Raw genomic sequence first — 19,008 nt, forward strand, 5'->3', positions numbered from 1 at the left:
AAAGACCTATAGCTAATGAACAGAAATGACAACATCATTTGACTTTATGTAAGGGAAAGTTTATGAACAATTAAAAATAATGAAAATAATAATAGTTAATGTATAGAGAATGCTATAAGGTTTGCAGTTGTGTGATCCCTTCAATAACCCTATGAAGGGCAGTTGGGTTTAAAATGAGGAAGATTCATTTTCCTGTGCTCAAATCTGGTCTCAGACCAGTGTCTAGCTATTGGCCTCTATTTCCTCATCTATAAATGGGGTCATAAAAAGTCAGACACAACGGAAATGACTAAACAATAACAACATAAGGTAAATTATTCCTATTCTGCAGAAAAGGAACCTGAGGACCAGATTGGACTTCATGCCCTTCAGGTCATGCAAAGCTCTTCCTTTTAAACCCAGTTCAACATCTAACTTCTTCAGTAATGCTTTTCTTGGAAACATTATTCTGGTCAGCAAGAGTATGCTGATAAAATATTTAACAACCAGCTCTTAAAAAACAGTAGGCAGAATACATTTTTAAGTTTAATCCGCCTTATTTTCTCCTTCACTTTCTTAAGTGTAGACAATAACCAAAACAATTAATCAAGTCCCTTTTTGTAGCTAATAGCATACCCAGAATGTTACTTTCTCTGAACTCCTAGGACATTTACCATTTTTCTACAGAATTTAGCACTTGGTTACATACTGCTTTATATAATTTGTTTATTTCCCCCCCATTATGTTAGTTTTGAGACATCATACCAAATAAGGCTTTTTAAATTCTTACGGATCTGGTGTGTGTGTGCCTCTGTGTATGAGTATCTTTTTCCTGGAGATCTGGGTGTGTGAGTGAGTCTGCAAGTATCTTTTTCCTGGAGATCTGGGTTTGTATGGGTATCTTTTTTTCCTGGAGATCTGGATGTGAATGTGTGTATGCGACTATCTTTTTCCTGTAGATGAGTGTGGGTGTGAGCGCTCCGCCCCGGGAGCCCGCTACCTGGCCCGCACCTGCACGCTCACTTTGCCTGCTTAGTAACTGACGCGGCGTCACTGCCAGGGGAGCATCCCCGCTCCGGATGCGGCAGAACCCCGCCCACCCCCGTCTGACGCAGGCCTGGGGAGGCGGTGACCTGAGTCATCCAGCCGGAAGATTCGGAGGCCTGCGGAGCCCGGGTATCAGGTTGGGAGGCAGACTGGGGGGCGGGCGAGCCTGGGCGGGGAGGGGGATGTGGCAGGGCTCGGGGCTGGGGGCGGGCACGGCCGTGCTGCTGCTGCTGCTGTCAGTTGCGCTGCTCCTGCCTCACCTGCACCTGGAAGGTCCGGAGGAGGAGCCGCCCGGCTCCAGGTACTGCCCCCCCTGCCCAGTTAGTGAGCAGGTAGAGGTCGGCCCCTCACCGTCGCCCCCACGCAACGCGCAGCGGGCCTCCCCTCCCTTTCCCTGCAGCGGTGGTCACGCCAGCCCTTAGGGAACGTAGGAGCCCAGCGGCCCCGCCCTCTCCTCCCGGTTGTTGTTCTTAGTATTTAATGAGACTGGGAGTGGTCCCAGCTCTGCTCCTCCCGAGGCCCTGGCCCTGGGGTCCCATTGAGGTGGGACGTTCAGACTCCCAATGAAGTGGTTTGTATTTTTGGAGATTAAGTACATAGAAGGAAGCAGCCCTCTGCAGGCCCCTTCCCTGGTGCTCTGGTGAGTTTGGCAATCTACCTGACTCATCAGTTTCTCCACCCTTCCTTCTCCCAGCTCCAGTCCACCCCTACCTCTCCTTTATGGATCAGAAAATTAGAAAAACGCCTTTCCCATTCCAGATTCTAACTGTAAATCGCTTCTTCCCACCCTAACAAAAAACGATACTTTGAGTAAAATTCAGTGTCCAGAATGAGATCAGCTAGGACAGTCAAGTAGTGAAGTGGTAACTGGATCTGTACTCAGGAGGACTTGAGTTCAAATCTAGCCTCAGACACTTATTAGCAAATCACTTAACCCTGTTTACCTCAGTTTGCTCATCTGGAAAATGGAACTGGAGAAAGAAATTGGCTAAACACTAAAGTATCTTTGCTGAGAGAACCCCACGAAAAGTATATACATGCGGTCATGAACAACAATAACAGATAAGGTTTGAAAATAAGATATGGGCTTTTCACTAGCTTACTTAGCCTTTCAACCCTATGTTCAAGTCCCTGCTTTGCGTTCCACTCTCTTAGGACCACAGGATTTAGGATTACTAGAAAGTCTAGGCCAGTTGCATCATCTTGCAGATGAAGTAACCAAAGCAGAGGAGCCTATGGGACTTGCCCAGTGTTATACAGGTAATTGCTTAATGTGTAGAGCTCAGATTTTAACCTGGATCCTCTAGCTCCTGATCCAAAGCCTTTGCTTTTTCCCATTTCTTATCCTTAGGTTAGTGATCTGACCCATTCTCTGAAAAAACAAACTATTAACAAGCCTTTAACATTTGATATTTCTCTTGCACTCAGCATGGCAGACACAGGAACCTTGCCAAAGTTGCGGGAAGACTTCAGGATGCAGAATAAATCTGTGTTCATTCTGGGGGCCTCAGGAGAAACTGGCCAAGTGCTCCTTCGAGAAATTCTGAAAGAGAACCTGTTTTCTAAAGTCACCCTCATTGGACGCAGGAAAATAGAGTTTGAAGAGGAAGCTTATAAAGATGTGGTAATATATAGAGTGTTATGGGTTAGCACAATTGCAAAACTCTTAGAAATAACCCTATAGAATGTATTTCAATACTAAAGCCTTTGTGTTGCTTTGGCAAAAGTTGACCTTTATGATTATTTCTTTTTCAGCTGGACTTTCTTTATGCAAATCACTTGATTGGATAAGCCAGGGGTGTATGTGTGTGTCTGTGTATTCATCATGTGTAAAGCACCATAAACACAAGATTTAGGGGATTGCACATGGAAGTCAAACAGGTTGGGGCCTGGTAATTGATAGAAGCATTGAGGTGTTTATGAAAGGAACCTCAGTAAAGTACTCATCCTTTTTGTGTCAGAGTGGCGATACAAATTAATAAAAAGCAAGCATTTATTAAGTATCTATTATGTGTGAGACTTGTTCAAGAACAGAGGTTCAAAAATAGTTCCTGCCCTCAAGGAGCTTGGGAGAGACATAAATATAGAGACACCTTTGTGGGTTAATTGTCTTGTCCATTTGAGATTATTTGTTCGATGCTGTTCGGACAACAACCTCTTCACTTCTAGTCTGTGTCCCCAGACGTTGATGTGGTGATATACATTAAAGCTAGGGAATTATTCTAATAGTTTTCATTAGTACTTTAGTAGAATTTTCACCTATCTAATTGAAGAGAATAGATTCAAGTCAGCAAGCATTTATTAAGTGCCTTTGCATGCTAACCACTGAGCTAAATAAGTGGTTAGGGATAGAGAAAGATATAAATGAAGCATTTGCCTTTTCATGATTATAGAGAGCTCTCTCTTCCAGAGCAGCACCCCTTCTGTGACTTAATACAGAAATCATTGGGAAGTGGCATAGAAATTTTAATTTGGTGCTATTGTTAATTGATAAATAATTTTATATTTCTTTTTTGTGTACCTAAGGGCTGTGAGAGCTCTGCAGAGAGAAAATCCTTTAGCTATAGGTGAAAATGAGTTTGTAAATGTAAATGTTAATTGATTGACTCTTATAGTGTCTTATGTTTCGTTCTTTAAGGTTTTTTTTTTAAACACTATATAGTAATTCTTATTTGTGTGCTTATTACTTAGAATCAAGAAGTGGTGGATTTTGAAAAACTTGATGAATATTCCTCGGCTTTCCAAGGCCATGATGTTGGATTTTGTTGCCTGGGAACTACCAGAAGTAAAGCTGGTGCGGTAAGAAAGGAAATAATCCTCTTGACCTTCATGTTAAAGGAGAATCTCCAAGATTTCTTTTCTTCTCATCCTTTCATCTTCCATTCCACCTACTCAGGTACTACTGGCCACACTGAGAAAGACTTTATATGCTCTCCTAAGAGAGAATCATCACTCAAAGTGATATGCTGCTCCATTTTATGTTATACTCTGGAAAGTTCTGAGTACTTCAGTTATCCTTGTTTTTTCCCATCTATAACATTCTTTCTTCTTCCTTTCGTCATTCCTTTTCTCTTTTCTTTCTTTCTTTTCTCCCTCTTCTTCGTTAATTCACTCACTCATTCATTCATTCATTCATTCATATCAATTAAGAAGCTGAACAAAAACCAATTGACAATATAACTATGTCATAATATATGCAGTATTTCACACCCATCACCTTCCAACTTGTCAGTTAAGAAAAGGGATCTTGTTTCTCCCCTTGCACTGGTAATTTCAGGTAACTTGAGTTTGGAACATTTTAGGATTGTTTTCTTGAACATTGTCTCATTATATATATTACTTTTCATGTTATCAGTTTATACAAGTCTCCTATTTTTCTGAATTCTTTATGTTATTTCACATGGTGAAATAATATTTCATTATATTTGTTGTAATAACTAAGTACCAGACTTAGAAAAGTATTTAATAAAGTGCTAGGTATTTCCATGAGTCTCTATTTATAAATTGTGCTGAAGTCAGAACTTTGAAGACACAGGGTTACCTGGGGACAGCCATAAAATTGGCAGTCTGTCTTTGGCCTTGTGCTGAACCTTCTGCTTGCAACTATAACAGAAGAAACTGCCAGAGAGAATGGGAAAACCCACCATCTACAGTCCTATATTAGATATTGAGAAATTTAGTTTTTCAGGAAAGGAACATTTAATTAAGCCCTTACTATCTATGGGATACTGTACCAAGTTCTGGTACAAAGAAAGATAAAAATATGGTCTCTTTAAGGGGTTCACATTAAAAAACTAGTATATACAAATATATGGTACAAATACAAATATATTTATCTATATGCAAAGATTTATACAAGGGAAATTTGAGGTAAGCTCAGGAGGAGGGCACTAGTTGTGTGGGACATGGGAAAGCTTCTATCAGAAGGTGAGATAAGAGCATCTTCAAGAAAACCTGAAAACCAAGAGGTGGAAGTAGTGAGGGAATATATTCCAGGTGTGGGAGGAATCAATGAAAAGAAATGGAGTTGGGAAATGAATGATCACATATGAGAGCTTCAAGAAAGGCCAATATTTCTAGTTTGTAGATAGGGAAAGTGTCATATGACTGGAAAGGTAGGAAGGGACCAGGTGACAAAGGCCTTTGAAAGAAAGACAAGAGATTTTAGATTTGATCTTGTAGGTCAGAGGTGTCAAATCTTTCAGCCCACAAACAAAATTCTGAGTGTAGGCTTAACTGAATTAAAATATAATTGGAAAATGTTTGATAAAATAAATAAAAATGCAATACAAAACAAATCCTGTTAATTTGTGGTTTTCTAAGGCAGTATAATATGAAGCTAGCAGGGGATCAGAGCTGTAGTTTGTAGGAAGCTGCTGGAGTCTATCGAGTAGGTGAATGACAGGGTCAGATGTGTACATTAGGAACATTAGGAAGATTACAATAGCAACTGAGTAGAAGATGAACTGGCATGAGGCAAGACTTGCCAGTAGGCTATTGCTGTAGTCCAAGAATGAAGTGATCAGCACTTTCCCTAGGTTAGGCAAGTATGTGAGTGAGGAGAGAGGGATATATAGGAATGATGGAGAAATGACAGGACTTTGGCAATAGATTTGGTAATATACCCAATAGATTGGATATATAGAGGCACAAATTTGAGTGAGAGAGTAATGGGGATATGAATAAGGTGAACTGGCCAATCACAGTATCCAAAAGCCACATGAGCTCAATGGTCAATGGAGCTGGTAAATGTATCAGCACATCCTTTTAGCTATTTAGGGAAATTATATACTTGCCACAGTCCTCTGTAAAGCTGATGGGATGCTGAGGGGACCTTGCCACCATATTCCCTATAAGGTTCTTAAAGAGCCAACAGCTGATGACCTTGAATCTGACAATGATATTCTTTCCTTAACAATTATATATCATTAGGTCTGATTAATTGGAACTAGCCATTGTTTTTGTCACTGAATTCTACACCTGCCTCCTTCCCTCAGAAAATTTGATTTAGAAATGTGTTCTTTCTTCCTCCTTTCCCACTCTCTGTTATTCCCTTTCCTTCCTTTCCCCTTTCTTTATTTTTCTTCCTTCCCCTTCATGCCAGACTTTACACATCAGCAATAAAGCAGCAGAACATCTAGACACGACTTAGCCCCTAGTGATAATTGAACCTTCATTAATGATTCAGCCTCAGATGGTGACTCAGAGTTGTTTAGCATGATTTCCAGTTTTCTATCTTCTCATTACTAATAGCTCAACTCAGCTTTTGTTCAGAAAGATACTCCCTTATATATTAGCTGCAGTATGAGAGACCTGTTTGTTTATTGACACGAGAAGATCATTTAGTATGCTGCAGTACAAATTTACATTGAGGTCCCTGTCTCATCTGCAAGAGTTAATTTTCTGGCTCTGATTTCTATCTGAACTATTGTTTATTCCTTTGACAAAATTTCTTTGCTGAGGATAAAGAGCATGTGTAATGAGTAAAAAAAAAAGTAATCCCTTCCCTTAAAGCTTATTGTCAAATATAGACAAAGAAGACCCATGTAGAATAAACTCATATAGTCTTCCTCACCTGTAATGGGTGATCCCAGGTAATTGACTATTATGGCTCAGATGCTGTTAAATATTTTTTACTTTTCAAAGTAGACATCATTTGCTAAGTTAGATTTTTAGACTCTGTCTTGGAAAGAAGGGAGAGATGATTAGCCCTTAGAGAGAGATGTTAGTAGAGAGCATGAATCTATTTCTCTTACTGCCTGTGTGATGCTGAGCCAGTCACATAACTTCTCTGGCCCAAATAAATAGATTCTCATGTCCATAATCCCCTGAGGATGAGTAGAGCAGGCAATGATCAAGAAAATGTTTTTATGCTTCAAGCTCTTAACTGTACGGAATAGCATATCCTTGAAGGAAATATTTGATTGATTCATTCATTCATCTAAGTTTTCTACTTTTACGTGGAACTTTCCACTGTTTCAATGAGGCCAGGCTGATTTTGGTGGTGGTTCACTAAAATCCAAGACTAATTTTAAGCCTAAAGCTTAAAATCTTCTACAGCTAACTCTAAAGCATTGTCCACTAGACTTTGCTCTATTCAGATTTTGTAGAAGTATATGGTTCATCGGTGGGGAGAAGGTTTTTTTTTCTTCATCTTGTAGCATGATTTATTTTGTTGTTGTTTCTGTCTTTTGTATATTGAAATGAGATTTGCTTTTGCTTACCCAGACATTATTTGTTCTGGCTGTTCTAGTTCAAAAAACATGACACGGAAAGGAGAAAATTTTAGTAAGTATAAGGGTAGGAGAAAATCACATTTTGTTCATTTGTTTTTTAGTCATGTCTGATTCTTCATGATATTATTTGGGATTCTTTGCAAATGATAGTGGAGTCGTTTGCTGTTTCCTTGAACAATTCATTTACAGTTGAGGGAACTGAGGCAAACAGGGTAAAATGACTTGCTCAGGATCACAGAGCTAGTAAATAATATGGTACTCCAGACCTTCCTTGCTGTCCTAGATTCACATTAGTTCTGCTCTTTAGAGGAAAATAGTTTGGGTTTGATTTATATTTGCAGCTTAACTTTGCAAGTAACTAGTAATGTGACCTTGATCAAAACCTTTACTTATTAAACTCTCTGTTTCCTTATCTATAAAATGGAAATATTTCCTTCCTCTCTTACCACTTCAAGTTGATGTGATTATCATTGTGACTTTGAAAAATTGCTTTGATTTTCTGGAGGGGTTTCCATATCTGTCAAATGAGGTGTTTGAAGAAGAGGGTCTGAAATGACCGTTCCAGATGTATTTGAAAGAATGTGTGTCATGCTTTTTAACCCAAAAGTACTGTTGGTAAAATATTTTTAGTATTAATACTAAATATTGAATATTAATATTCATTTAAAATTTAATAAATATTAAGTATTTGTTGTGTTCAGGGGCATATGCAGTATTTGAATAAGGCACAAGTGCCTTGCCTTTATGAGGACATAAAGCTTATAACCAACTAAGGTTTATACTGTTTTTTTTTCAGTGGGCATTTGTAAGGAGTTTTAGAAAAAACTGGGATTCTGAAACTTAGAGGTAAGGAGGGAGTTTCTTCTAGACATGGTAGACAGCTTATGTAAGGTGCAGAGATGGCAGAGGAACAGCTACGTGGGAGGAACAGCAAATAGGCCAATTCGACTAGACTGAACAATTTGTGAAGGGTAGTAATATATCATGAGGCTGGCAAGGTAGATTAGAACCAGATTCAAATGAGCATTAAATCCTAAATAGAAGAGTTTGTATTTGATCATAGAAAAGAGGTAAGGGTCTCATTATATCTCTTTTATGCCTCATGTTAATTTCCATTAGATTGTGCCTTGTGCATAATAACTAGATGCAAGTTGATTGGTTGATTATTGTTTCTTTGCACAAACTCCCTTCTCAATTCCACCTTTAAGAATCCTAGTTTCCTTAAAAATTCTACTCAGGTGACATTTCTTCTGTGAAATCTTTCCTGAACTTTCTAGATGCTAGCAGTTTCTTCCCCTGCCATTACTTTTATATTATTTTATGTATAAGTTGTACCAGGATTAAATAGAATATCAGTTTCAATAGCACACTAAATGAGTAGGGTAGTGCCATCTTATTTGTGTCTTTATATTCTTGGCATTTATAATTGTATAGTAACTTTACATACAGTAGGTGGTTAATAAATGTGTGTTGAACTGGGAAAGTTGGTGGAGAAAAATTCTAGGGACCCAGTAGAGTTTATCACAGTGCCTGGAACAAAGTAAACACTTAATAAATGATTGTTTCCTTCCTTCTTTTTTATTGATGGAAATGATGCTTTCAAAAAAACTCTCATTACAGATGAAGGAGAAAAATTGTTGTGGCAGCTAGGTGGTACGGGTAAATAGAGTGCCTGGTCAGGAAATGTCATCTTCTTGAGTTTAATCTTAGTCTCACTAGTAATAATGTGTACTAACTAAATTAGTAGTAAATTTACTAGCTTACTAGTTAATTTACTGTTTCCAACACTGACAAGCTATATGGGCAAGTTACATAACCTTGTCTGCCTCAGTTTCTTCATGTGTAAAATGAGCTAGAGAAGGACGTGTCAAATTGCTCTGGTATTTTTGCCAAGAAAACCCCAAATGAAGCCAATGAAGAGTCAGACATGACTGAAATGACTGAACAAAAAAAGAAAAATTGTTGAGGAAGGTAATGAGGAATACAAGCCCTCCATGAAAGAGTGAGATATAGATTTGAATATTGGCTCTTCTGTTTGTCTTGTGACCTCAAGGAAAGGGCGTCAGATTATATGATCACCAGCATGTCTTCCAACTCTAAAATCCAAATGGTGCCATAGAAAGAATGCCTTTATTAGGATTTTTCTTTTAAGTGGGTTTTCATGCAAAGAAGGAAAGAGCGATTGTGGCTGGATTTTGGGTTACGTTAATCCTTTGCTAAATGTGTCCTTGCTTCACTTATTACAGCCTAGAAACTGCTCTTTCCCAAATTGAATAGTTTGTGTTCTTTATTTAAAACAAACAAAGAAGGAATTTGAGTCCTTAATTTTTTTACAGAAGCATCTTGGAGCATTGAGGGCTTGTGGCTTTTGCATGTGTGTGTGTTGGGTGTGGGAAGGGGGTAGATGTTTTTAGTAAGGTCCTTTCAAGTGAGCTCCCTTTCTTTGAACAAATGGAATCTTTGCCCTTCCAAAGGGTTGTGGGAGTTTGGCTGAAGCTTGCACACAAAGGCACCTGTGAGGCGTCTCTGGCCTCACATTTAAGTGTGAGTTCTAAGTCTTTGGGAGCTGGCCACATTAAAGAACTCTAGCCAGATTTGGCTTTGAGATTTGTTCTCCAGCTAAAAGGCCATGCATCAGAGTGAGGGAGATGAAATTCAAAAATTGAGTGGGCATGGGGGTGGAAACCCAGCCATGTTTCTAATCTGCTTGGGAGCTCAGTGGATTTGTAGAATTGTTGTGGATTATCAGGCCATTGATTGCTAATAAAACAATATTTAGCTTTGTCCCTGGGACCAGCAATGGAGAAAGGTATGGGCACCTTGTCAAATAGGCCCCATTGAGTGGGGATGATGGGTTAAGTGTGGGGCTCCAGTGGCAGCGTGGGTGCTCGTCCTCCTAGGAACGGTTGTCAGTTGTTAGCGAGACCAGTGAAAGGAAGGACGCCAGCGTCTGATGGCTGGGGTAGCATTGATGTGAGGTAGCAGACTAACCAGATTGAAAGAGTCCCATGGTATTTATGTCACTTTAATTTTCCTCCAACAATCGGAGACGACAGCACTCTATTAACAAGAGGCTGATCCAGAACTAAAGCTAAATAAATTAGGGTCCCCGTTTAATCAAAGTGTCCCTTTACTGGCCTTGGATTAACAGAGACAGCGTCGGTTTAGGGGCTTTTGATTGGCTGAGCCCTTCTCTTTTTGAGAAGTGGATAAAAGACAGGGAGTCTTACCACAGACACCGACAATAATCCTTCCAAATAGTGCCCCTTAAAAAAAAAGTAAGAATTAATATTTCACCCACCAACTTTGGCACTTTGGTGTATAAAATGTCTGCTTCTGAAAATCAGAATTCTGCTAGTGGGAGGGAGAATGGATAAAGAAGAAAAGCAGAAACAAAATGAATCTTCGTTTTACCAAGTAAAAACCAATGGGAAAAACTTTTAAATTAAAGCAATCCTTTCAATCACCTGCACTTATAACTTAGATTCCTGCCTAGGGAAGCTAGCTGCTTTCTTGATTGATATGAGCTGCCTGTACCTCAGGCAGGTTTGTGCAACACTGATTCCAAAATGAATTTGTGCCTGTCAAAGGTAGGCTAGGGAGTGTTTAAGAATGTACAAATAGGTTAACTTTCCTGAAAGTAAAGGATTACTATAAATAGAAAGTATGCATGGATTGAACTGAGTTCTACCAGTCCTGGCTCTCACTGACTAGTTTTATATTTTGGGGGAAGTTCTGTTATCTTAGGTAAATTCTATCTCTAAATCTGGGAGTCAGTTTCCTTATCTCCAGATTTAGAAAATTGAGCTGGTTGTGATGGGATCATGAAGTTACGATTTATTATCAGTTTGATTTGTATACCTATATATCCAGGGCCATGAAAAATTTTTTGGCTGAAAAGTAGTCATGAGTTTTAAGTTTAAGCAGCCCTAAACTAAATTATAATATCTAAAGATATTTATATCTTTATATCTCTATAACTATATAATTATAAAAATATAATTTAAATTATGTCTTTATAACTAAATTATAATATCTAAAGAAGCTAAAAAGGATTGTAGAGGAGGTTACTTGTATCATTCTTTGTCCTTGCCCCTAGTGCCCCAAACAGTTCAATTTTTGGACTAGATTTATGATTTCATTGGTATAAGGCAATGATTTTCAAAAGTGTGGTCCACTGATCCATAGAGTTTCCTAAGATCCTTTTAGGAGATCCACAAGCTCAAAATTATTTTTATAATAATACGAGATGTTATTTGCCCAAAATTTTCCTCTCCCTTTTCTAATAATGTATTCGTATGAAGCTGAGTTTTCTTCATGTACTTCAACCGAAACAGCACACCACTACAGATTGAATACAGATTACATGAGAGTCCAGCCACCTTCTGTTAGCTTAGATACTTAGAAAATTTGCAGAAATCTGTAAAATAATGCTACTTTTATTTCTAATTAAAAAAAAATAGTTACTTTTCACCATGCAAATTATGTTACTGCATAATGAGTTTATTATGGTACATAAAGTAATATATTTAAATGTATTCATTTTCATTTGTAATATAATAAGTATAAATAGGTATCGTCGATATAAAAAAGTTTTTTTCAGATTTTCAGTAATTTTCAAAAGTGTAACGTGGTCCTGAGAACAAAAAGTTTTGAAAACTGCTAATGTAAGGAACTCTCAGATCAGAAAGTTCTTTCTTTCAAGACAAGTCAGCACCTTCTTTGCAATTTAGAGAGTTGTCTCAGTCAGCGAGTGGTTTGCCCAGAATCTTGTAGCCAGTATATGTCAGAGAATGGACTTAATAGGTAGGAAAACCTATTGAGTCTTCCTGCTTCCTTCTGCTTTGGAACAGGTCTATGATAAACATTGAATAAATTGTTATTGAATTAATCTAATCCAATTTATTCGTTTTACAGACGAGGAAAAGGAGAATCAGATTGTGTAAATGATCTTTCATTTCATAGGCAATAAATGGGAAAGCCTGAGGTTTGAACTCAGGCCTGCCATTATAAAGGGCACGGACACTTAAACTTAATTTTTGGTTAAAAGTATTATCTGCTTTAAAGCAAAAAGGTTGAATTTCAAATAATGTATTAGTAACTTGTTCATCATTTAAAAAAATAGAATTGATATCTCCCCACTGAAGGATTCAAAACCATCGTAACACACGAGTTTGAATAACTTGAGGGTACATGAAAATTGACATTCATGCTTTAATTTTAGCTGTCTCTTATTTATAGGATACCAGGCTTTTGTGATAAGACTCATTCTAAAGAACCAAAGGCCATCCAGTTACTTTTCTGCCTAATTTTTTTTTAATTGTCCTTTGTTTGGGAACGAGGTTGTATTAGATTGGTTGGTGAAGTTTCATTTATTGCCACTTGAAACTTGAAGACTTTGATGAAGTAATCCCAAGATTCCTTCTAGCCTTAAATCTTTGATTCTTTGATCTTCATTCCCCATTTGAGTTTAACTAGTCAGCTGTCTCAGTCTATGTCAGATTTTTTTTTTCCTGAAAGTTGTTACAATGGTAGTCTTCAATATGTATCAAGAACATACCATTCTGGTTACTTTGCCCTGGGTCACATCAGAGGCTTCCAGATAGCTGAATCTTCTCTCTGGGTTATATTTCTTTCAATTGTTTCCCATATGTTGTGGTTTGTAGAATTCTCATATTCTAGTTTCCTGTCCCTGGGCAAGCTCTTTTTGTTAATGTCCTTCTTTAGAATCTGGTGCTTATAATTGAACAAAGTATTCTGTATGTCTCTAGCACACAGTGGGATTATTAAAATATGTAGTTTTGGTTCATCAAATCAATCAAATTTATTAAGTGCTACTATGTGTCAGGCACTGTTCTAAATGCTAGAGATACAAAGAAAAGTACACACACACACACACACACACACACACACACACAGGTGGAGTTCAAAGTCTTTAAAAAAAATTAGATGTAGCCATTTACAAATAAGATATATTTAGGGTAAAGTAGAGATGGTCTCCAAGGGAAGCCAATGGCATTAAGGACTAGGAAAGGGATCTTGTAGAGAGCTGAAGGAAGCAAGGAGCAGAGAGAGTAAAAAGAGAATTTCAGACAGGGATGACCACCATTTGATGTTGCTTTGAGTCAGGAAATGGATGCTATTTGTGGAGAACAGCAAAAAAAAAAAAAAAGGATCATGTCCTTGGACCACAGTTTGGGAATAGGAATATAAATTGTAAGAAGATTATAAAGAATTTACCATTAACACACAGTGTGAGCTGAGAGAGATTAACAAAATACAACATAGATGTAGGTGGTAGAAAAAAAATGATAAAAACTGAAGATGTGGAAAGTTTCCTAACCTTTAGTTATTTTTCCTGGGCCTCTTGGGTTTTTGTGTATCATTTTTCTTTGGTTTTTCCCTTGCAGCTGTTCTTTTTTCTCCTTTCTACTCAAGTTGGCTCTCTGTCTTGCTGTCTGTTCTTGGATTCTTTCTTCCTTTGAATTTCAGCACTGCCTTTGGACATAGCTTGGGTGCAAGCCAGAAACAAAGACTAATCTTTAAGATGAACCAAGGGACACGATCCTAGCTCACAGCCACTTGGAAATCATCCTCACATCTTTTATTCCTTCCTCAGGATGGATTTGTTCGTGTTGACCGGGATTATGTGTTAAAGTCTGCAGAGCTGGCAAAAGCTGGAGGTTGCAAACATTTCAACTTACTTTCATCAAAAGGAGCTGATAAATCAAGCAGCTTTTTGTATTTACAAGTTAAGGTTTGTAGACTTTTCAATTTTTATAAACAGTTAAGAGATCTGGCTGTTCTAAATGATGGTTGGTGAGTTCATCAGGTTAATGTGAATTATGATGACCTTGAGTTATTATACTTATGAAAAGCATTTTACTATGGGAAAAAAGTGCTTTTAGCTTTGAAAATAATTTGAGGGTTACCTTACATTAGAAAATGTCTCTCCATACTGACCTCTAGTGTTTATTTTGATTAATCATTGAGAATTCTTCTCTATTCTTGTCTTAATATTACATTACTTTCTAGTAATTTCATCACACCATTAGCAAATGGTAAGCTTGTGATCAAATAAGACCTCTCATTTTCAAATAAACTGCCTCTGTCTTCCCCATACTGTACTGAGGGATGGTACAGTGGGAAGAACTGACCTGTTGAAATGGGCCCTTTGAGAGCCACTGATATGGAATATTAGTTTGAGACTAGAGAGACATATTTAATTGTATTATTGTGAAATATTATTGTTTTTGTACTTTCTCAGTGATTTCCTGATTGCAGGAAGCTCCTCTCCAAGAACTTTTCCTTCTAATGCAGATAAGAACTTTCTCTGTAACTTATAGTCTTATACCCTGCCTAATGGCACTCTTATTTAGCATCATACATGGTCCAGAGATTATAGGGGACAGAACTTGCACACAGGGCTTCCTGATTTTGAACTCAACTCTCCATCCACTACATCACACTACCTCAATGTGACGTTAACCTATAACAATTCACCTCCCTGCCTTCCTTTACCAGTTAAAATGCTACTTTCTACATGAAGCCTTTCCCAACTCCTTTTAATTCCAGTGCTCTCTTAGTTAATTATTTCCTATGTATCCTGGATACACACACATACACAAATACACGCATATTTTTTTAGGTGTGTGTATATTTGTTTATATGTTGTCTGCCCCCATTATATTATAAGCTCCTTGAGGGCAGGGAGCCTGTCTTTTGCCTCTTTCTATATCTGCAGCGCTTAACGTAATGCCGGCACATAGTAGGCACTTAAGAAATGTTTATTGATGGATCAGAAGTTTATAAGAAAATCTCAGAATTGGAAGGAGCCCTCAAAGGAAATCTTGTCTAATTCTCTAGAATTGAACTTTTAGTAGGTCTATTAATCTCTTTGAGCTTCCATTTTAATGATTGTACATGTATAACCTATGTCAGATTGCTTGCTATTTTGGGGAAAGGGAAGGAGAGAGAAAATTTTGGAATTCAAAATCTTATAAAAAAAGACTGTTGAAAACTATCTTTACTTATAATTGAAAAAAAAATACTATTAGTGAAAACAAAATAAATATAGAAAATAAATTCAATTTAAGATGAGTTTCCATTTTGTCATTAAAGATTTGGATGACATGGTCTTTTCCAGATTTAAAATTCTCTCATTTTATATATTTATGATTCTTATCAGAGTCTTATCTGCCATAACATGAAGAAAGGCTTGGGTTCTTGTACATGATACCAGTGGGGCTAAAGTTCTGATAGGACCTCTCTCTGTGATTTACCAGGTTGACTTTGTTTTGAGTCTAAACTTAAAAACTACTGGTTTTGAGTCATACTTGTTGTGTAGGCTGTACTTCTCATCCAAGAACTTGATTAAGTGAGGAGAGACTCAGCAGCAGCAGGTCATGAATTTCTCAAGTCATTTACTAAGGCACGGAGAGGTTGTAATCTGTGTTGGTGGATGATGTGCCCACACTGCTGTAATCATGAATCCTTGGAATATGGAAGGAAATGAATCATAGGTGATAATTCAGGCTTTGGGGGACTGGGTACTCTGCAGAGGATGAAGTCATTCTGTCTTGAGCTTGTCAGAGAACAGCAGGTAAGTCTGAGTTGGTTTTTATTAAACATTGATGATTTATTTTTTTTAGGGTGAAGTAGAAGCCAAAGTTGAAGAATTCAACTTTGATCGGTACACAATTTTTAGGCCTGCGTAAGTATTACAGTGCTCTATATACTTGCCTTCAGGATTAAATTAGGCTCTGAAAGAAATTGATACTACCTTGGATACTTTAATTTTAAGTCAAAAGCAGCAATTAATTTTATATTTTAGTAAAATTTAATAAATTTCTTGTCCTAAGTAATGGAGAGCTAAAGAATTCTTCAAGTCATGGATAAAGCCATGGAGGAAAGGGTCATTTTGATGGTGTCAGAACTCTGGGATTAGACATTTTACCTCACTTAAAAGATTGTGTTTTTCAATGCTTGTCCCTCCAGGCATTCCCCTGATTTTTATTCTTAACTGTCTGGTCAAGAAATAGAAAACAGACTCTGACCCAAAATGGCCAAGACAATCCATTCCTTTAACCCTTTACAGCAGGGAGTGTGTGTGTGTGTGTGTGTGTGTGTGTGTGTGTGTGTGTGTCCCTTTTGGAAGTCTGTTAAAATCTATGGATTCCTTTGAATAATGTTTTTAAATGCATAAAGTAAAATACATGGGATTATTTTAATGGAAATTAATTCAATTTATGCAGTTATCATGATGTTAAAAAAAAAAAAAAGTTCACACTCCTCAGGTTAAAAACCATTATTTAAAGAGAACAGAGTTAAGGAAAACTACTCCTTTCTTTCTTTCTAACTGTGCATAATAGTATTAGTTTGTCTTGCTGGAGTCCTGCCCTTTGCTCTCATGAGAAATGGGAGTAAAGTGCTTTTAGGGTAGGTAGGAAATACTTGTTGGGTATTATTAACTATTTCCTTAATTTTTTTTTCCCTTAAGCCTAAGATGAAATCTTTTATCCAAATTCTCTCATTTATTTTTCTTGTATATTTTAGAGTCCTATTATGTAACAGAAAAGAGTCCCGCCCAGCTGAGTGGTTGGCCAGAAAATTCTTTAGCTCACTACCAACCTCTTGGTCCAAAGATCATTCCGTACCTATTACAACTGTTGTCAGAGCAATGCTTAATAACCTAGTAATGCCAAGTGACAAGAAGATGGAGTTGCTGGATAACCAGGCTATCCATAACCTTGGGAAATCTGAAGATGTTGACAAGCCATGACCGCAATGGGGAAAAATTTTGCCTTTTCTTCTTAAATGCCTTTGATTCTCATGTAATAACCAGGTTGACATTGTCATTATGAATATAAAACAATATAGTTTACATATATAACATGACATATAATAACATAGTAATTTGAAGGCTTTTGGTGGAATAGTTGATAGAATACTGGATTTGGAGATCAGAAAACAGCTAGGTCATTCTGGGAAAAATCACTTAAATACTCTCAGCCCTGAATTCTTTATCTATAATGATTATTATAAATTATTGTTATAAAAACTTATAAGATTGATATGAAGATCAAATGCTATAATATATATTAAAAATATTTATGTATGAAGTTCTTTGCCAATCTGAAAACACTAGTTACTTATTAACTGTATTGTTTACCTAAAAAAATTACTTTATTTCAGTAGTTCTCAATTTTCTTTTTTAAGGCAATCAGGGATAAGTGACTTGACCAGAGTCACATAGCCAGTAACTGCCAAGTATCTGACTAAGGTCCACCTGACTCCAGGGCTGGTGCTGTATCTAATTGTACTACCTAGTTGTCCCCCAACAATTTTTGGAGGCATTCTGTTAACCATCTTTTTTAAATGTCATATTTCATGGATGTAACCACCCACATATTATCCTTGTGGCATCTGCTATTGAGAAAATATCTAATTAAAATTGCTATGAATTCAGTGATACTTCCAAACGATTTTATATTTTTATTAACAACATCTATATAGTTTTCTTTTAAAATAGCAATTTATATGTGTGTGAAATATTTTATCTATGAAAGGTAGATTTACTTATCTATAGCTTTGCATATTAATTCATTCAACCCTTTTGATGACTCTGGGGTCCTTTGGAAGCCTGCAGTTGAGAATCAGTGGTTAAACTTTTGTGGTTTTCTCTTCAATCCATTAGAATCTCAAATAGTTCTATTACTTGTGAGTTCTGGTCCATTTTCCTAATATACTGTAGGTCCTGCTCATCCTATGCAAAGTACTTACAGCATTGTTTTAAAAAAAAAAAGTTTTGGGGCTTTTTTTCTCAAAGAACAGAAGCATGTTACAGTACAGATTATATAGATTCTTCCATACTGTATGTACATGGTGACTTAAATGTGTCCTGTGCCTTTACTTATGCTTTATAATGTATAATAAAAAGGGAATTTCTCTAATAATATTGTGGTTCTTGAATTAAGTAGCATATAATTCTTGTTAACTTTTGTGTGTCCTGGCCCACATTGGAAGAATGGGTATGCATCCTTTCTCAGAACAATATTTTAATATTCATTAAATAAAATACAGAGGAATACAAAGGAAACCAAATAAGTTGGAATGTAATAATCAAAATGGCTGCAAAACAAGTTCATGCACTCCATGTTAAGCACCCCTGAACTAGGGAATTCTTTGGCTCTAGGAACCAGTGCTAGAAGAATACCCAAAAGTTACTTATCTGAGCGCTTCCTGCTCTCAAGAAGGTTCTGCACAGTACCTGGAACATTGTAGGTGATTAATAAATGCTTGCTAACTATCCACTGGAATTTACACATAAAACACCTTCAAGTGCTTAGTTATTGACAAATTATTGACAAAGTTGGTCTTTTATACTTCACATGGTTGGGCTTAAGAGCATTTCAGAATTGACTTGGAGATTTTTAGGGAGACTGCAATTCTCTGAATTTAGAAGAGAAGGAGCCTTAGAAGATCATGTTTAATCCTTTCACCAACTATGATTCTCTTCCCTAACATCCAGCTTCTGTTTGAATACTGTTAATGGCAGTCTATTCCAAACTATCAACAAGAATTTGTTGATACTTATTACATATCAGGCACAATGCTTAGTACTGCAAATTGGAATATGGACCTTCAGGTAGTTAACATTCTAATAAAAGAATATTTTATTACTGTTTTTCCTTCTTTGACCAAGGGCCAATGACATCATGAATTGGATTTAAATTTAAATTTAAAT

The 19,008-nt window shown here is 37.0% G+C and overlaps 1 protein-coding gene across 4 annotated transcripts; it reads left to right on the top strand.

Annotated features, from left to right (window-relative positions):
• Window positions 1-793: 793 nt before the first annotated feature.
• Window positions 794-18,217, top strand: HTATIP2 (HIV-1 Tat interactive protein 2). Of its 4 annotated transcripts, none has more exons than XM_051964725.1 (6): window positions 794-1,162; window positions 2,455-2,650; window positions 3,718-3,825; window positions 13,882-14,019; window positions 15,914-15,975; window positions 16,818-18,217. In XM_051964725.1, the coding sequence occupies exons 1-6, from the start codon at window positions 1,059-1,061 to the stop codon at window positions 17,041-17,043; spliced, it is 834 nt and encodes a 277-aa protein (XP_051820685.1). In that variant the 5' UTR covers window positions 794-1,058; the 3' UTR covers window positions 17,044-18,217. The 4 variants fall into 4 exon arrangements, with proteins under 4 accessions (XP_051820685.1, XP_051820687.1, XP_051820684.1 ...); XM_051964727.1 differs by having other exon boundaries at window positions 1,073-1,155; XM_051964724.1 differs by lacking the exon at window positions 794-1,162 and adding an exon at window positions 1,224-1,327.
• The last annotated feature ends 791 nt before the right edge of the window (window positions 18,218-19,008 follow it).

Source organism: Antechinus flavipes, chromosome 6 (genome assembly GCF_016432865.1).
Source record: "Antechinus flavipes isolate AdamAnt ecotype Samford, QLD, Australia chromosome 6, AdamAnt_v2, whole genome shotgun sequence".
Classification (NCBI taxonomy): domain Eukaryota; kingdom Metazoa; phylum Chordata; class Mammalia; order Dasyuromorphia; family Dasyuridae; genus Antechinus; species Antechinus flavipes.